Source organism: Anser anser (genome assembly GCF_964211835.1).
Source record: "Anser anser genome assembly, chromosome: 5".
Classification (NCBI taxonomy): Eukaryota; Metazoa; Chordata; class Aves; order Anseriformes; family Anatidae; genus Anser; species Anser anser.
Window position 1 is genome coordinate 22,522,660 of NC_139725.1, and position 18,816 is coordinate 22,541,475.

At 37.7% G+C, this 18,816-nt stretch overlaps 1 protein-coding gene across 6 annotated transcripts in view; it reads right to left on the reverse strand.

Annotated features, from left to right (window-relative positions):
- The window catches only part of NUBPL (NUBP iron-sulfur cluster assembly factor, mitochondrial), an 89,957-nt gene that overhangs the window by 21,286 nt on the left and 49,855 nt on the right, over nt 1-18,816 (reverse strand). For all 6 annotated transcript variants that reach the window (XM_083837146.1, XM_083837145.1, XM_083837147.1 and 3 more), the window contains 2 exons: nt 15,536-15,629; nt 1,696-1,781 (listed from right to left, as the gene is read on the reverse strand). In XM_083837146.1, the coding sequence (XP_083693272.1) occupies nt 1,696-1,781; nt 15,536-15,629 (180 nt within the window). The remainder of the gene's footprint in view (nt 1-1,695; nt 1,782-15,535; nt 15,630-18,816) is intronic.

Below are 18,816 nucleotides of genomic sequence, written 5' to 3' on the forward strand. Positions count from 1 at the left end.
GGCTCCAGAGCATTCAAATTCAGCATCTGGCACAACCGCTTTGCTGGGGCTTATCATTTGAGTAAGACAGATCTGAGAACTCCACTGAATCTAAACAGATACTTAAAATCTTGTCTACCATCAGTCAAATAAACAGCAGCCAAATCGGTCATAGAACGCATGATTTTGTGGAAGGCATTCTCTTCAAAGAGCGCTGAAGAAAACTGACTTAGAAAGAAATCTGGATAATTTCTTATGAAAAGGAAAATTCAGTGAAGTACTAAATTGAATATGATTTTATATGAAGGAAGTCATTTTGCATGATTTTAGCAAATCCAAACAAAATCAAAACAAAGCATTCTCCATATGCTTTTCTCCTGTCATATATATATATATATGTATCTATTTCTTTTAGTAGCAAACAATAAATGCTGCTTTCATTTTGGTGCAAAGATACTTAATGAATAGTTAATAATAAGGAATTTATCAATTTATTTCTCTTGATAATCTATCCTGTATATTAACACAAAAAAAAGAGAAAGCAGTCTCATCAGGATTTGCGTTGCCTTTTTAAAAAAATAAAAATGTGCTAGCCACTCAAGAAATTTCTCTTTCTTAATAGAGAGTAAAAGTGACCTTCACACAGATAAGCCATAAAATATACATTTTTTTTAATTAAGTACAGTAAATGGCTTTTTTGCTATTTAAAATAAGGAAGCATTTCAGTTTGTATTTTCTCATCAAATGCACATTTCAAATGAAAAATGAGTCTCTTCGTGAACATACTCTAGAGTATAACATTCAGTTACTTAGCAACTTGTAACACTGTCAAGACCTTACAGCAATTTAATCAAATTTTTACCTAAAAAATCCATTTACTTAGTAGCCTATTTTTTAAAATTAATATAAGAATAATAAACAAAATATATGCTTCTTACATTATTTCAAATCATTTTATGTAATTCTTCAATTTAAATCTAAACTATTAATTCTAAACAGTTCAGTGAAAGAACACAACTGTCAATAAAAACTTCCAGAATATTAAAACAACAAAAAATGAAGTCAAATTTATTACCTTTTTAATATTTCCTCATTTTCCCTCCATTTCAATCCACATGAATATTGGGGATATTTTTACACATTTCATTTCCCAAGCAAGCAAGCTACCATATTAACTCTAAGCCTAATGAGAAACAAAGCAACAAAGATGGACTTGCTGGTGTAACAGTCACAGAGCCTTTCAAAAGGCAAAGTGACAATCAGGTATGCACGTATCTCCCCAAAATCTTAAATTTCCTTCTTAAAATGAATGTTTTTTTTTCTACATCTCATGAAATTTCGAATTTGAGCTCTAACAGAGCCGAAGAGAAAATATATTGAAGATATAGTAAGCCAATATATTTGGAAAACACAGATTGCTCTATAAATCATCTCTTTATCTGGTTAGCTGTCTGATCTATTCCAGGTGACTAAAAAAAACTGTTTTAAAAGTAATTAAATAATATTACCACCTCATTCTGAGAAAGTTCTTCTTTCCCTTATGTTAAAGCAAACTTCTGATACAGATATAAGGCAGATTCTAATTTATTTTTTTCCCCAAACAAGAATTTATGGGATTCAAATGATTCGTGAATAGATTGTTCACCTATTACTGTGTATGGAAATTTTCCACGTTTTTGAAAAAAATCTATAGGTATTTTTAATGTAGATGCTTACAGGTACGTGGACTTTTCTAAACATTTCAGCTCCCTTGCGTGCATCCAATAAAGCCACATCTTGTGGAGTGGAGATGATCACAGCTCCTGGGAAAAGAAAACATGAAATATCATTAAAGTTTATATTATGATTCATAACCACTAAATATTTTGGCTAATACTTTTTAAGAAAGAAAATCACACTGTTTCTTTATTATGCAATAAAGTGACAAAAACAACTACAATATAATGCAGAGTGATAAAAAATAACTTAGTAAAATATAAGATGAAAATATCTACGTAGAAAGCATTTATATTTTCTAAATGAAAAAATGGCTCTAGCTGCGATATGACCACAAACAGACAATAACATGGTCCACATGCTCACAGTTTGCAATGGTGATATTCTGGAAATATGTACACAGTAACTGTTCCATGCCATCCGAAAGCTTTTGATTTAACCTTGAGCCTTGCACTAAAAGCAAGAGGCAGCTATCTGCCATCAGATTGTTTCTTTCTGAGCCTGCTAGGCTTTTGGATACCGCGACTGGCAGGCACAAACTTGAAACCTGTTATACTAGGCACGGCACCAGTGAGTCTAACAGGACCGTGGCTGTATGAATGACTCTACAATAGACCAACCTATACACACCTGCACTATGTTTGGGGAAAAATAGCGCCCTATTGCTCACCAGTCAGGCATGACCTCAAGTTCCCTGCTAATCAGCACTCCTAAGAGTTATTAAACACTCAGAACAGCTATAGCTCTTTGTTAGAGGTAAGAACCTAAGGAAGTCTACACATTACTATGTTACATCATTTCATGAGTAACACAACCTGCAAAACCAATATAGCCATTAAAATATTCCCTATCACTTCACAAAGAGCTGTGTCTGCATCTTTTTGCATATGCTCAAGGGCTTCAAATACTGTTTTCTTAACAGTTGCATCAAGAATCTACTCATACCCATCCCTATTATTAAAAAACGGGATATAAAGCATCACATTAGTGAGCAATTGATTAGTTCTGGTTTTACAGCGATCAGCCAGTCTCCTAAGTATGTTATAAAAATATCTCTGCAAAGTCGCATCACGCTAACCTCACAGGAGAAATTTGTGCCCACCTTCACACTGAAAGCAATTACGACATATGATTTCAGATGCACGGGCCTGCAGTTGCCAGCCTTTGGTGTACCTGTCAAAGGAAGACGTGTCGATTTTCCTAGTCACCACCTGGGATTGCATACTGGGAGCCTTGGAGTCCCTAAGAGGCCTCCCAGCTCAGAGCAGTGGGACAGGCAGCCCTGCCCCTCGCCACAGCCCCGTGCAAGCCATGTGCTGCATGGTGGCATCTCAGCTGCGTGACAGTCAGCCGTTTCCAAACATTGCCCGACAGCACATGTGAATGTTTTCCACCAGTGTGCTTAACCTCTAATTTGCAAAAGAAAAATACAATCTGGCACCTCACTCCTGAAAAGCTGCCAATCTCTGCCTTACATAATATTAGACACAAGTCCAAAAACTGAACAGCATATGTAATGTACTAAGCAAATGCAATTTCCCTATTGTTCTCTAAAACTCTGGCATCCAAATAATTTGCTGGTTTTCCCGAGTCGACCTGCTTCCAATGACACAGCAAAGACTAACATGGAACCCTTTCAGTTACATCCACAACACCTTAACCAGTCATTTCAACGAAGTGCGGGGTTACACTTCACAGACAACGCTGAAATATTGGGCTAATTCCACAAAATGCATGCGCCCTACCCTAACAGCAGTCTACAAATTTAGACTCAATAAACATCTTTCAATACTTAGACAAAGTGCTTATTTTAGCTGTCTCTTCAAACAGAAATAGAAAACTAGAATTTGTGTCTTATGTGTAAAGTAGTTGCTTCACATGGCAGGTTTTTGTTTATGCTTTTTTTAAAAAAAAAGATACTGGCTCAGTTAGCATTCTGCAGATCTTCATAGAGAAGTTAACATGCAGTCAGCAAAACTTAATTGACCATTTTCTGGTCCAACATAAATTTTTTTAAACGAATCAAACTAGGCACAATGAAAACATCCAATATAACCATAAACAGCTTATTTGGGAAAGGTTTGTTTGTTTTACACTAATAACCTGTTGCTAGAGGACCTTACCCAAAGGGAAAATCTCAAAAGATGAAAAGATTCAATGGTATTTTGCAGAGTTTAGGCTGCCTTGAACACAAACTCCCTGTAAAAAAATTCCAACTTCTGTCATACGTGAGTTAAAACTAAGCTTGTGGATAACTTGGATGGCTTCTTCCACAGAATGAAAGGCAACGTAACCAAGAAGCTGGTGCGGAGGGTGTAATAGGTCTCTCTCCTATTTTAATTTTTGCTCTGAACTGGATTACAGAACAACAAAAACACCACATTATTTCCCTCTGGTTAATTTTTTTGAAATTACTTTTGTTGCTCCTGTTTGTGAGAATAGTGAAATTTGGTATCATACCCTTCTACTGACACTGAGGACAGTGCTTCTTTGAAAAAGAAGCGAGCTCACACGTGCTGCCTCTGATAACCACAGAGGTAACTGTAACAGCAGCGATAAAAAAAACTTCACTTTGGCTGTATGCACAGTGGCTTAAGAAAGCAGAGCACAGTATGCACTAATCAGACTAGTCGTGTTAGTTAAGCGTCTGACACTTTCATAAGCAGTTTAAAGAAGGCTATTTAAAATTACTGTAATTTCATTAGGATTTGTCTTCTGGTTCTAAAGCACTTCCCTGAGGCCCAAACTGCTTAACGATATCTTCACTAAGTGATTTACTTCACATCAACATAGAAGATACAGGACATCTCCTCATTTACATTTCTTGAAGTAAAATGTAAATTAAGGGTGGTCTCAAGGAAGTACTACCCACCACCTTTCATCAAAATGAAAAGCTAAGTTTCATATTCAATTATTGATTTAATTTACTTTTTAATTAGAAGTAAATCTGATTCAATTCTGAACATGCCAATTTGGAAAAGAAAAGCAGTACGCTTCAGTTCTTCAGCAGCTCCTACCTTAAATTCCATTCATACATAGTTCAGTGAAAATTAAATCCTTAAAATAAGCTAGAAACATGAAAATAAGTTCAAAAAATAAATATTACAAACGGCTACCAGGGATTTACTGACTTGCAGAATCTGATGAGCCTTTTGACCTATTTATGAAATACCTGTTTGGTGAGTGATTATTTCCTTGCAAACAAACTGAAACTCAGGCACAAAACCACAGGACTGGAAGGGACTTCAAAGATCATTGGCTCCAGTCCACTCCTAATGCCGGTATCTACCTTCCATAGGAAACCTGTCCAAAACTTATGAAGAGTAATTGCAGATTGCAAAGTTTATTATGGAGAAGATCCAGAATCTTTACGGTCAGAAACCTATTTTTGATTTCCAGGCTAAATTTATTCAGTCAGCTTGTACTGACTTATAACAACATCCTTTAAATTAAGTGCATTTTCTGTCTCTTTGGTACAACTGCTAGCCCAGCAAACCCAACCTGAAGTTCAAGAATTCAAATTATTAGCAGCATTATTTCCTCCACTAGCAACAGAATATGGCAGATGAGACTTGCCTCGGTGTTCCCCTTCGCTGAATAAGTTTGCATACTTAATTCAGAAAGCAATTCAAATGATGAGCAAGAAAGAACACAGCACACACCTTCTTTGCTGTTTTGGCTCTACATGGTTAATAGGAATATCAAACAGTAAAGAGTTATTTTGATCAATAAAGTAATGAAACACGACTGAATTCATGCATGCAGCATGCCTCTTGAAGCAATACGTGCAATGTTTACACAAGCCTGTCTAAATGAAGCAAACTAAGGCTGACAAATTGAACAGAGAAGAAGTTGCAGAAACTATAATGTTATCACATCGCACATTAAAATATAGTACAAATTCTGTCTTCTCCGTTGTGGGCAGAAGAATAATTTCTACGCCTTGAACATACGCATCTAACAAGCACATTTAGGTTTAACTGGCATATCTTCTTATTCATGCATTTCATTTATTTTTGTAACTTCACTGTATTTCAGTCAAAGAGCTGAGGCACTTTGCATTAACAGAAACTATGCTAACTATATTTTTAATACTTAGCATACAAAATAGAGACAGAACTAACAGAGGCCTGATGTTTGCCCTTCTTCTTAAAACCCCAAGTGCTTAATCCCCAATAAAAGAGAGGTGTGTGCATATGGTGCATTGTTACTCACCCTACTGGTGGACTGGTGCTTAGGAAATGAGAAATACTGCAAAAGCCTTCAATTTCTGTGTACAGAAAACATCACCTGCATTCACTGTATCACTACGGTCTGCATTAGACATTTTGGGTTACAAGGCACAAGGTGCAATCTCCCCAAGCCTTAGTTAAAATTAATTTGTACCTAAGCAAATCACTTTGGCTCTCTTTCAAGCCAGTGAAGAAAAACAGGCAAGTCTAAAAAACAGCTGATAAACTAAGTTTACAAGATCGACCTTATGTTAAAGAGCAAATCTTTTCATCCTAATCCTTTTTTTCCCCTCTGATATCTACAAAGGCAGACTTCATAACTAAGCTACGTGCATCTCATCCAGACAGATGACTAAGAATGCAACCTGCCCCTGCCAATATTAGATGAATGACTGGATTCTATCACCCTGATTCTTACTAACTTAGTAAATAATGCCACCCAAAAATCTGTGGAGTGAAAAGTAACAGACCAGAAAGACTGACAAATAGAGTTCAGGAGGAAAAAGACACAAAAACATATTGCATTTTTCTAGTAATTGCGCCTGCTAATAGACAGGCATTGAACAATTGCAGGGAACCACATTCAGACCTCAATGCAGCTGCCGATGGCCTGATCTTACCACATCACTGCGTTTTTTGTAGCTTTTGCTACCTCTTCCATTGCATCAATTTCAAGCTTCCAGGCAAGACTTTCAAGTTATAAATAGCCTAATGAACCGGAATCGTCTCCACTATGGATCTTCAGAGACCCACTCAGGTTCTGTGCAATTTCTTGTTATTTCATAGATAAAACATGCCTGCAATTACAGGATAGTTTCCACTTGAATATGCAGAATGAGCTATTGTTTGTCTTTGCTAGAATTACAGAATTTCAGTTAGTGATGCTTAAAGTTGCATTAACATTAAAAATTTGCCATCTCCTTGGATGAACCTCATAAAGAAGTTCCTTTAGCTTGTGTGTGTGATGTTTCATTGCAACTGGTCACCTGAAAGAACCCTTAGTCTGACTTTCCTTTAAGGGATCCTTAAGATTGATAGCATAGCTCAGAATTGTCCTGAAGTCTGGATCCTGGCTGTGTCCCGCCTCCAGCCTGCTTCTTACCTTCCTGGAAGAGTCTGAACAGCTGCTCAGACGGTGTATGTTCTCAACAGCCACACATCCTCTTCCGCCCACAAACTAGCCGGTAATTCGAGACTGAGGCACTACCACCCTGCCCACACGAAAAGAGGACATGGGTTTTACAGCAAGCACAGGGAGAATCCTATGCTCTTATTGACAGGAACTTCGTTAGTGAAAACTGAGCAAAGGAATATCAGTAGCTGGACTAAGCTGTCATCCTGCAGTTCAACTGCCCTCACCTAACTGGCCAGTAAGTATTGTAACATCCATTTTGCGCTAGATCACATGGAGAAAGCCATAAAGAACATGCTTCTCACTGTTAAAATGCTTGATTTTGGTCGTGGTAAACAATACACAGGTCATTCAATACATAACATTTACTTAGTAAAGTGTTAGACCACTGAAAATATTTGTAGTAGCATCTGTGAACAAGCATTATTTACAAAGTACGTGTCTAAAATAAGTTACTCCCTCACAGACACATTGCCACATTGCACTTTTCTTTGGCTGTCTGAATTAGCATTTTTCTGCTCTATTCCACTGCACCTCCTGCCTTCAAGTCCCTTTGCAAATTACATCCAAATTACAGTGCACATTATACTAGACAAGAGCAATGTCCAAATATTCTCTTTTAAGAAATTAATACTTTTTTTTTTTTTTTAAAGTCTAACAATTTCTGAGAGGTGCCAATCGAAAGAGCTAGGGAAGAGTGCTCCTATTCCAAAAACCAAAACCAACAACAAAACCACACAACATAAAATACTTCAATCATGTCCACAAACTTGTTTTTAACTTTTTTCCCCAGAGGTGAGGGTGAATGCAGTACCATTATTCGCATGGATTTTCCTTATCCTTTGTAATTGTCAGCTGAACTCTACATTTGTTTATTCTTCCTATTCAGAATGGTCTGGAAAAAAAGCAGCAATTGCAGCAAATGTGCTGTGTAACATACAGTCAGCCACTATTGCCAGACCTCTGAGAACCTCAGTTTTCAAAGCCTGTGTACATCACAGCTTTTTTCCTCAATACCTAGCAACTATTTTTTTTAGAAAACTATAAAGTTTAAAGAACTTGCATTGAACACACTCTCACTTCAGCTTGGACAGCAAATCTGTGTTAAATCCCCATGAGCCAAGAGTTAAATTTAAATTAATACTGAAACAGTTTGAGCCATTAACACGTAACTCATACTGCATTTTGGTCTCTAAACTAAATGTACAGTCTACTGGGTTAGGCACTTCATAATTAACTAAGACCATCCAAAGCTAAGATAACCCTGATGATGATTTGCATTTGTCAACTACAGCTTTTCTGAAAAAGGGAAGAACACTATTTAAACATACAAGTTATAGCTGGACAAATGCAACTGACAATTAAAAAAATTCCTAATGTTATGACTAAGGGTTTGTTGTTGTTGTTAATCTGTCCTAAACCTATTTCCTTTTCCTTTCATGCAGTTATTTAAAATACCAGAAGATAGCATGAAAGAAAGAATAAATCTCCATGGCTATCTGAAAAAAAGTATAAAAATCTGATGTTAAAAATATTTGCAATTCAAAAATAGATCAAGTAAAATTTACCTTTAAAAAAAAAACTCAGATGACTTCCATAAAATATCTTCAAAAATTTACTGTAGATACTAACAATGCACCACCTCCATAAAAGAAAGCTAGCTCAGAAACAGAGAAAAACATCGTAAATCATTGTTAAACTAAAAGAAAAGATCAGATGCCTTGCAACTGTGATTTGCATCAAAGTAAGAGATATTCAACCAGGGGCAAACAGACACTTACACAAAGAGCAATGACAGAATACAGATATACCTACAATCAGAGCATGTGCTACATGCAACTCGTATGGTTGCATTGGTTAGGGTTGTGGGTTTTTTTGATCATTTCTCTTCAGAAAAGTCAAAAGAAGGCTGCCATACCTACTCACTTTGCGATTTCAGTTAATTTAAGAAGACACCTTTATCCCACAGACCACAGTCCTTTTCCATACCAACACCACGAAAAAATTTTAAAAAAGAAAACAAAAAATTGTTTTCTTTTTTAAATTATGTGAATTTTTTTTTCTCTTCGTTTTCACTGCTTGTTAACTGGAACTTGCTGGTTTTGTACATTATTAAATGTTAAGCAGGATCCAGTTCAGCTAAGCAGCTCCACATCAGAGCAGATCTCCACACTGCAGCCCCCCCGTGGAGGAGCCCCCGGTGGAGCAGGTGGATGTGGCCTGGAGGAGGCTGCGGCCCATGGAGAGCCCCCGCAGGAGCAGGCCCCGGGCCGGAGCTGCAGCCCGTGGAGAGGAGCCCCCGCAGGAGCAGGGGGTCTGGGGGGAGCTGCCGCCCACATGTGGGGGACCCGTGCTGGAGCAGTTTGCTCCTGATGGATGGACCCCGTGGTACGGAGCCGTGTGGGAGCAGTGCTTGGAGAGCTGCTGCCTGTGGGCAGCCCACAGAGGAACAGCTCGTGAAGGACGGCATCCCGTGGGAGGGACCCCACACTGGAGCATGGGAAGACAGTGACCGTGAAGGAATGGTGGAGATGAAGCATCATGGACTGACCACAGCCCCCATTCCCCTTTCCCCAGCACCACTCAGAAGGAAGACATAGAAGAGGGTTGGTGGGGGTGCTTTCAGTTTCCTTTTAGTTTCTCACTGCCCTAGCCTACTACTGTTAGGCAACAAATTACATTTATCTCCCTATGCTGAGCCTGTTTTGCCCATGATGGCAACTGGTGAGTGATCTCCTTGTCCTTATCTCAACCCTTGAGCCCCTTTTCATCGTATTTTCTCTTCCTTTGAGAGTGAATAAGAGCGTGGTGTGGTGGAGTTTACTTGGCCATCAGTGTTAAGCTACCAGTGGCACACACACTGCTATCGCCTACAGTTGTCTATAACCCAAGATCTCTCATCTGTGTGGCACTGACATATAATTGAATAAATAGCGTTTGGCTTACCAGTTCGGTATGTAGCATTCAATAAAATGTTTCAGAATTTAAAAACGCTAACTTGCTTCAAGTTGGCAATATCCTTCTACTCTTTTCTCCTCAATTTATACATCTGAATAGAGAAAATACTGCTATGACTTTTAAAGCTTAATCCATAAAGACAGAAATAAGCTTTTTGTTTTCATTTAAACCTATCTATCAAAAGAGTGCTGTCAAAAAAAATTATTAATTACAATTCTTTGAAAATACGTATTTGAAGTAACAGAAACTCCTTTGGTAAATATTTCAGCCATTATCTGCAAAAGACATTCAGGAGATAATTAAGATCCACATATTGCTGAAAGATACGGCCATTAGGAAAAATTACTTAATTTGTGGAATAAAGCAACAAAAAGAAGGTAGAATCTGTGCACTATGCTGGTTTTAAATCTAAAAGGTGATGAAAGTAATTCCCTGTATGGCTAGCAATGACAACACTCCTGCTTTTATGGAACTTGACAAAACACATAAAATAGCATATATATTGTTTTCACTTTGCTCACCTTGACTAATGGTCTTTCCTGATTTTCAGTAACAGCCTTTTAAAAGCTTATTATTATAAGCTTATTATAAAAATATGCTTGGGGGGGGGGGGGAAATAGGGGGGAAAAAAGGCAAAAACCAAAACTGTTACTTCCCAAAGATGGGAAATTTAAGTGCACTGAAATAAAACAAAACCTTTTACATTTACATCTATTTATGCAGTTCAGTCCAAATGTCATCACTGTAATTATTAAGAGACTGTTCAGTAAGATGTGTAATTATTTGTCTCAGTCCACTTCCCACTGGACAGGTGTGTACTTCTACTGGTTTTCATCATTATGGCATCTTGATGTCCAGAGAAGAGTGTGATATGACAAAGTTTAGAAAATGAAATGACAATTCCATTATTAACCTGGAGCCAGTTCTGTCAACTGGGACAGAGTGTCAGCCTCCAGAGCTGTCAAGCTGTCGCATTTTACTAATGCTAACTTCACTTTAATGTTAATAAAGAAAGGGTGACAGGCAGCCTAACATAGTTAACAGTCTCCACAATTTAGCTTCTCTAAGAAGAAGTGCTTGTGCTAACAGGGTGCCAGGACACTCTCTCCAAGAGGCAAGCGCTTTCTCCCACCCATGCAGTTTCTGCTATCCAGACAGCCTTCGGACCTGTGGGTCAGAATCAACTTTCTAATGAGAGAATGAAGAGCCTCTCTCCTAATGTCCAGGGAGGCTCATTCTCCAGCTCCTATTCACTGGATTCATTATTTATTCTCTGGATTTATGGCTCCTTTATCTGAACAAAAGAATGTACACTTTCACATTTCTCAATTTAGCAAATAGGTAATGCAAAAAAATCACAGACCTTTTTCATCGTAATATCATTAGTTTACACAAAATATAAGACATTTTGATACCAAACATCACAATGTCATCTGAACACTCCTACGTTTTAAATGCTGAAAAATGTGTAAGGAAGCTTCAAACTTTCCCATGCATACTGAAGACATGATAAAGCCTGCTTCTGAGTATCTTGGATGCAAAAGGTGAAAAAATAGAAGTAAAAAAGTAGAACTAAAGAAAAAGTAAGTAGCAACAGACCATAAACAAAGCCTTTTTTCCTGACTGACCCAGGATTTTTATTTGCAAAGTAGGCTGGTATCTAAAGAAAGGAGCAGTGGGGGAAGAAAAATATATATCCCATTTCCAAGCTGTCATATAATTTCTCATCTGCTAGTTTGCTGAAGAATGACTGCAAACATGAGAAAAGTTACAGGTGATTAATGAATAATACGTTAAATAAGACATCTCCTAGTAAGGGTAGCTATGAATAATAAAAAAACCAGTCACGGTAGTAACCTTGGTCATCATCTTCTAAAGAATGAAAAGTACATACACAAAACTGCCACTTCGATCAAGTTGTGAGGCTGATATTGTTTAATGATCAGAATTAAATGACAGATTTTGTTGTGTTGCTTTTATCCATTGCATGTTGCTCTAATCTTTTCATGACTCAAGGAAATTATGGTAGCTGTGATGCAGGAGAATAAATTACTCTAAAAACTAATACCCTTTCACACATCCTAACAGTCCCTCTCATTGTCAGAAGTTGCAATGCTACAGTTTTTCATGGCACATTTGAGCAGCCCTCCCCAAACAAAATATGTTTGCCAGTGCTCTTTCTCAGATTCACAGAAAAATTTGTAGGGTGATTGGCAAAAACATGAATGCAGGTTCTGTAAATTTATTTAGAGACAAAATAAAACTTTTCTGCACTGTCTACCCCTAGGAAGCCACAGATAAATAATGAAAACATAATGCAAATACTATATCTCACATATGCATGCATGCAAATCAAAGTACAACTTTCATGCAAACTAGATAATGCACTTCCAAATGTACTTAACTGGGATATATACATGCTGTCTCTAAGGAAAGGAAGAAATTATGCTACTAACACCATGACCGTCCAACGCATCCTCAAAGGAAAAACTAAAGAACAAGAAAAATGGAGCAGAAACAGAATGGCAGAACACCAACTACTTTCTGTAATAAATAAAGACACCACGCAGCTTAGAAACGTGAATTGCAAACGACAATGGAGCCCATTAAAAAAAAAAAACAGGAGAATTCTGTAGGCTGTTCCAAGGACACCATCACTGATATTTGTGACACTGGCTTCTGTACCCTTGAAAGCAACAAGGCTGAAGAAAATAAAGGTACGCTAAACAAGGCTAAGGACAGTTGAATAGACAGCAACCAATTAACAAGAGTGAAAGAAGAAAGCACCGTTGAAGTTGTAATACACAAAAACAAGCCCTCCCAACAAGAATGGAATATACAACAGACAGCAGAGGAAATTCTCTATAAATTGCTGAAATTTGTTGAGTCAGAAAGAACACAGGGAATTATAAATCTTAATCACTCCTTGTCTGTTACATTCGTTGTCTTCAAAAGCACAAAACACTTGTTTTTACAGTCAGTTTTGACCTTAACTAACATGCTCTACTACACCAACTAACGTGGAAGGCAAATGTAAAGTGATGGTATCATTCCTAATTTTATGAAGTTAGGATTGATGAAGTAATAAACTGAACTGAGCAACTGTAGTACTGATGAAGTGATTTCAGAATTCAATTCAAAACGCTGTCTTCAGCCCATGTTTATACAAAAAATGCCATAGTCAAGAGTTTAAGAGTTAAAAGAGACATGGGAAAGGAATTTATCCCGTTAGGGCATATGAAGAGAATCTGTATTGATTGTTGGTGGTTTTCTTTCCTTTAAATCAATGTCTTGTCTACTTTGACTTGCCTCAAAATATGATTCAACACGTGTGAAATCCACATGTTTCTGACAATCATATATAACTGAAATTTAGCTGTACTGTAGTGAACAGCAATTATCAACACTTACCATACTTTAAAGGAACCCATAATACATACCTCTTGAATTTCATAATTTTTCTACCTTTATGTATAAGGTTTAATGTGAAATTCTGCTGTACCAAAAACTTCCATACCACAGTCACACTATACCTCGTTGCTTCGAAACCTGGTAACAAAAGATCGTCCTGTTCTGCTACTCACATACGCTTACCTACACTTAATACCAGTGCCAGCAGTTGGACTCTACGATCATTGTGGGTCCCTTACAATTTGGGATATTCTATGATTCTTTAAGAAAATGGGTATGAATCATGGTTTTCTTTTTATTATATGTTTGAGGTTACAGATAAGCAAAGACACTAAAAGACTCATACTTCTTATGGGAAAAAAATCATTAAATCTGCCTTTTTTTTTTTTTTTTAAAAACCTTCCACCACTCAGCACAATCACAGACAGCAGAATGAACCCTCTGTGGTTATTAACAATTCTGAGTCAAAAGCATTGCCAATAAATTAGCATGTGCCCTAATATTTGGTCTTTATATAAATGTCAGAAGATTTATGTTTTTCTAAACTTGACATTATGGAAGTTTATGAGATGCCACTGCACAGCTTTAACCCTAAATTTAACTTCTTCAGACATTTTGTCTTGTAGATATATGGGTAACTGTCTTTATCATGTAAGATTGCCCCTTACAAGGTAAAGATACTAGGTGCTGCCTGATTTTAAAATGACTCACTTCATTCCTGTACTGTTCACTATGCTGTAACAGCACTGATTTGCTGTGAAACCAGGGCCTATGTTCCAAAATCTTTTAGCTCTAGTGCATTTACTCATGGGCACACCTGCAACGCCCACCAATCTTTCTACTTATGTGTGTAGCTAACCCTTTTTATCCTACCCTGCCAACTTGTAGAGATATACAAACCTTTATTTGTTACTTGGCAGCCTGGTAAAAGCTTTACATTCAAGTGAAATAGTTCTACAAATTTAAGGTTTGGTGCCTCAACTTCAGTGCATTACTACCACTAAAGCACAGACAACAGAGTACCAGAGAGCGCCATGTGAGCTGCCTGCACATGTGAGCCAGTCTGCACTCCGGAAAAAAATGAGAGCAGTGAAAGGTGCACAGAAGGTATTCTTTTTGTCTCAACATATTTATCTGATATCACAAAGAAGTGGAGCAAACAGTCCCATTGAGTATTTAATAAATACGCTTGAAAAAGGTCTCTGGAGGTCATCTACTGGCAGCACTAGAGAGCACAAGACATGGCTTCCTCTAGTGGAATTCAGGGACTTTCCAAGGATGGAGATCCCACAGACTCTTTGGATAAGAAGTTCCAGCGCTGCAGTACCCTCCCAATAAAGATCTGCAGCAATTCTTGAGTTAGTGCTGGAACCATAAGGATTGCTTTGTCTCTTTACCACTAAGTTCCTAATATTCATTACACTGCCTGTTGACAATTGCTTCCATTGAAGTATGTCAGACAGGTAAAACCATTACCATCTATTAGATCTCACGAGATCCTAAGCATCCTTTCAGAAGCAGTATTTTTAATTCCTGCTTAAGCCAATGGGATTAGACAGCAACCTACATACCTCAAGACTGATTTGTCAACGTTTAAATCCCCTATAAAAAGTCAAATTCACAACGCAAGAGAAAAAAGAATGCATTAGTGCAGTACGGCACTGCATGGTTTAACCGAATAAATGCCGTGCATTAACAGCATTGTCAGCTTATAATTAGAAAGCAACCATGAAGACCACCTATTTTATTGTATTAGCATTAATATGTAGTAGGTAGAGACAAAGAAAGTACTGTCTACTGTTAGCCTTAACAGTTTTTGGCATAGCTGCCTTTCTTTCTAGCATGCTGATATACTTGACTTCTTGATGTTTTTGAAACTTCTCTTACACGAAAGCAACACAATCTTAATGCAGACACGTTAAAAATCACTGATAGCATTTTTGACCACTACACTACTGACAGAGTAGTTACTCAGTGTGTAGACAAAAGAAAAGAATTGACTAGAAAGACAACTGAAAGAATTTTTGACTCGCATTGTTAAAAAACGACTATTCTAATACCACCAAACTAACTTCAAATTTCAGAAGCAGTCAAACAATACACATACCTGCAACTGGAATATTCTGTGAGACTGACAGCTGTACATCTCCAGTCCCAGGTGGCATATCTATTACTAAATAGTCCAGCTGACCCCAGTCAACCTAGAAGAAAACAATAAAAGCATATTTTGGACATCTGAACTGTTTTTACTTAAGGCACTTTACAGGAAACTGGGACTGAAATAAAAACACAGTACGTAGAACAGGTAAACCAAGGACATCTTGAAAGAATGATACTCGGAGACCCTTTTAGCCAGACTACCAGTAAAGATCAAAACATTTCTTAGAAAACATTCAATCTTTCCTGATCACTCAAAACTATGCACATACCTTTCTGAACATAATCCTTATAGAACTCTTCACCTCCCCCTCCACTGCCCCCCAAAAAGGAAATTATCAACAACTTAAGCCTTTTACTGCACAGTTGCTTAATCACAGTTTAGAAGCAGGTGTTACATAAAACTCGAGTAAAATGCTGCTTGTTGTGTAACGAATACTGCTTCGGAACTGTTTCCATCAATTTTAGACCAATTTTGCTTGCTACTTATCAATTCTTTGAAACCTATATATAATCTCTTTAGTAATCCTTTTCTGGTTTGTTGTTGCCAAGTTATTCATGCATGGAGAACTACTGGTACTGACTTGTTATCAGGAAAAATAGCTGTTGGAAAAAACAGATTTGTTAAATGAAAATCACTGGGCATAATTATGCAGACCTACAGTGTACATAAGACATCATGGAATAAAACAAGTTTACCAGTTGCTAGGCATCAAATGAGAGTGACCATTAAAGATACTAGGCTCAAATCTGGAACTTCTGTAATTATTTGTTCTTGGCCAGGCACAGACTTCCAGGTGAGCTAAATTACTCTTCCTGGAGCACCATGTACTGCAACACAGGCTCTCCATGAGCTTCTCTGCTGGAGGCTGTTGAGTGGTACAGCTTTCCTATCACAGGGAAGGGAAATAGTACTACTCCACGTAACATTCAGTCAAGCTATAATTTACCTAAACATTTCCCAGTGGTTTAACTAAGCTTTGGGAGACCCTTGATTCAACTCTGACATGGTGCAGGCGTATACCAGTGTACTTTTTCTAGGCAACAATAATGATATGAGGTCTTCTGCCTCTGCAGTACAGGAGCTTTAGAAATCACAACCATTAAAAATAATGACAATGCAAAAATATCTCCCCACACATTTCTCTCCACACAGACAATGTGATTCTGTGTTTCTGATTCAGACTACAGATGTACTCTCTGAGCTGCTCTCAAAAGGAAAACGCCAAGCAAGAATGAGATTTCACCTTCTTTTATCTTACTCCTTCCCTCAGTGTCACTGGAACAGCAAAAACAATCAACTTCTTTTTTGCTTGTCCCCAGTTATTGTTCTGGAGTGTTAGACTTTGTCAAGGGAATGTTCATTTTCATTCGGTCCTTGTACAGATGACGATGTGCTGGGGAAGCACGAGTGATGTTAAATCCAGACCACTAACCAATGTAGCACTCCAGGAAGAAAAGCAATGGTTGGGGGCAGACTGATGAAAATGGAAGATTCAGAGCGGTTACAGGAAAAAGATGATGGGGAAGGTTATTTACAAATTCTAACTTAAGACATCTAAATTAGGGACTCTGAGTTGATCTCAGGCACACCTCCCTTTCCTCTTTTCCTATACAAAGGCTGCAGGAGCACTGAATGGTACCTAAGGCAGTCTAGCTAAACAGAAAATGCTAGTTATGTTAACCACAGCAAAAATTACACTTCACTTTTTTATATTATCAATCTCTATTTTATAATATCAATATTTTGTCAATGAAACAACATATGCCAAACAGATTTCTTAAATAATTAGCATTCATAATCATATTGAGACTATATAACCCCAGAGGAAAATCTCACTTATGTGCAAAAATGTACATACTGAAACTTAAGCACGGAATAGAGAAGCCAGTTTATCCTTAAAAAAAATTACATTTTTCATAACTAAACTTGCCTAATTACAAAACAAGATAAGTGCCAATGCTTGCAGATGCCTCCTTTTCCAGTGAAAATTAACTCTGCTCACTTAAAGGTGTGAAATTTAAATTTCTGTATTAAATTCCTTAATTAAAAATTAACCATTATAAAGGTGACAAATAGAAAGGCAAATGATATAGATGCTACAAAGTAGCAATAGTTTACAACAGGAGTAAAGACAAATTCCTTAAAGATGTGTAACTGAAGACATATACGTGGAAATCTAAATATGCAGCAACAAATCTTTCATAATAATCACAACCATTTTGGAACACTAAGGTACAGCAGATTTTACGCTATAAAAAGGATAACAAAATGCATTTCTTTTCCCCTGTGTCTCTATGAAGTATGATCCTGACACCTTTTGTTAAATCCAAATTTACAAGTCCAGTAACCACGTTCTCCTTCCTTACATGCTTCTACACAAACTACGAATCAAATAGTTTTTTTCCCTCTGCCTTGAAGCAAGACGCAATCCTAAAATATATCGATAAGCAGTATGCCACTTCTATCATTCTGACTGAGTTTTCAGCTACTTAGTCTGCACAAACCAGTTATGGTTGTTGAAAAACTTGAGATACTGAGTAGTTTCCAGGCCTGTACTGCATGAGCTTAACTTGAAGCAGCACCACCACCTCACAGAGTACTGCAAAATAATCCAATACCCATTCTTACTAGGGGTGACTGGAACCAAAAGTAAATATACTCTTTTTCCCATAGCAAAAAGCTTTCTAGTTTCAGCTTTCTAGCTTCATATGTAGTTGCTGGTCCTGACCATGTATTAGCTCTTCTTGTAGAACACGGTATCCTTCTGGGACCATGCCGTGGCATTTCTTTTTCACTTCTCCACATTTCAGGTTCGTCAGTCACTAGCCTCCTTCATCGAGTTCCATGAGAAGCTTCTCCCTGGCACACATCACAGCTCCCCAACCAAAACACCCGGGCCCATGCCGCTACCGCTCAGATGCTCACGGAGAATAACTCCAAGGTCAGCGGTCAACTCCTGTTCAAGGCACCTAGGGCTGCAGGGCAGCACACAGCGGTTACGGCTCTTCTAAGCAGAGATGCTGCCTTGTTAAAAATGCCTCCGTGTGGAGCCTTCCAAGTAAAAGAACACTTTCATGAAAAGCTTACCAGTAAGTAGAAAAATGCACAAAACAACTGCTGCTTGGTAAGTTACTTCCAAAATTTACCAAGTATGGAAGAAGGACTACAGAAATCTGAAGGTACCAGAGCTTTCTGCCTCAAGCTTCCTTAAGTAAGTGACCCCCTAA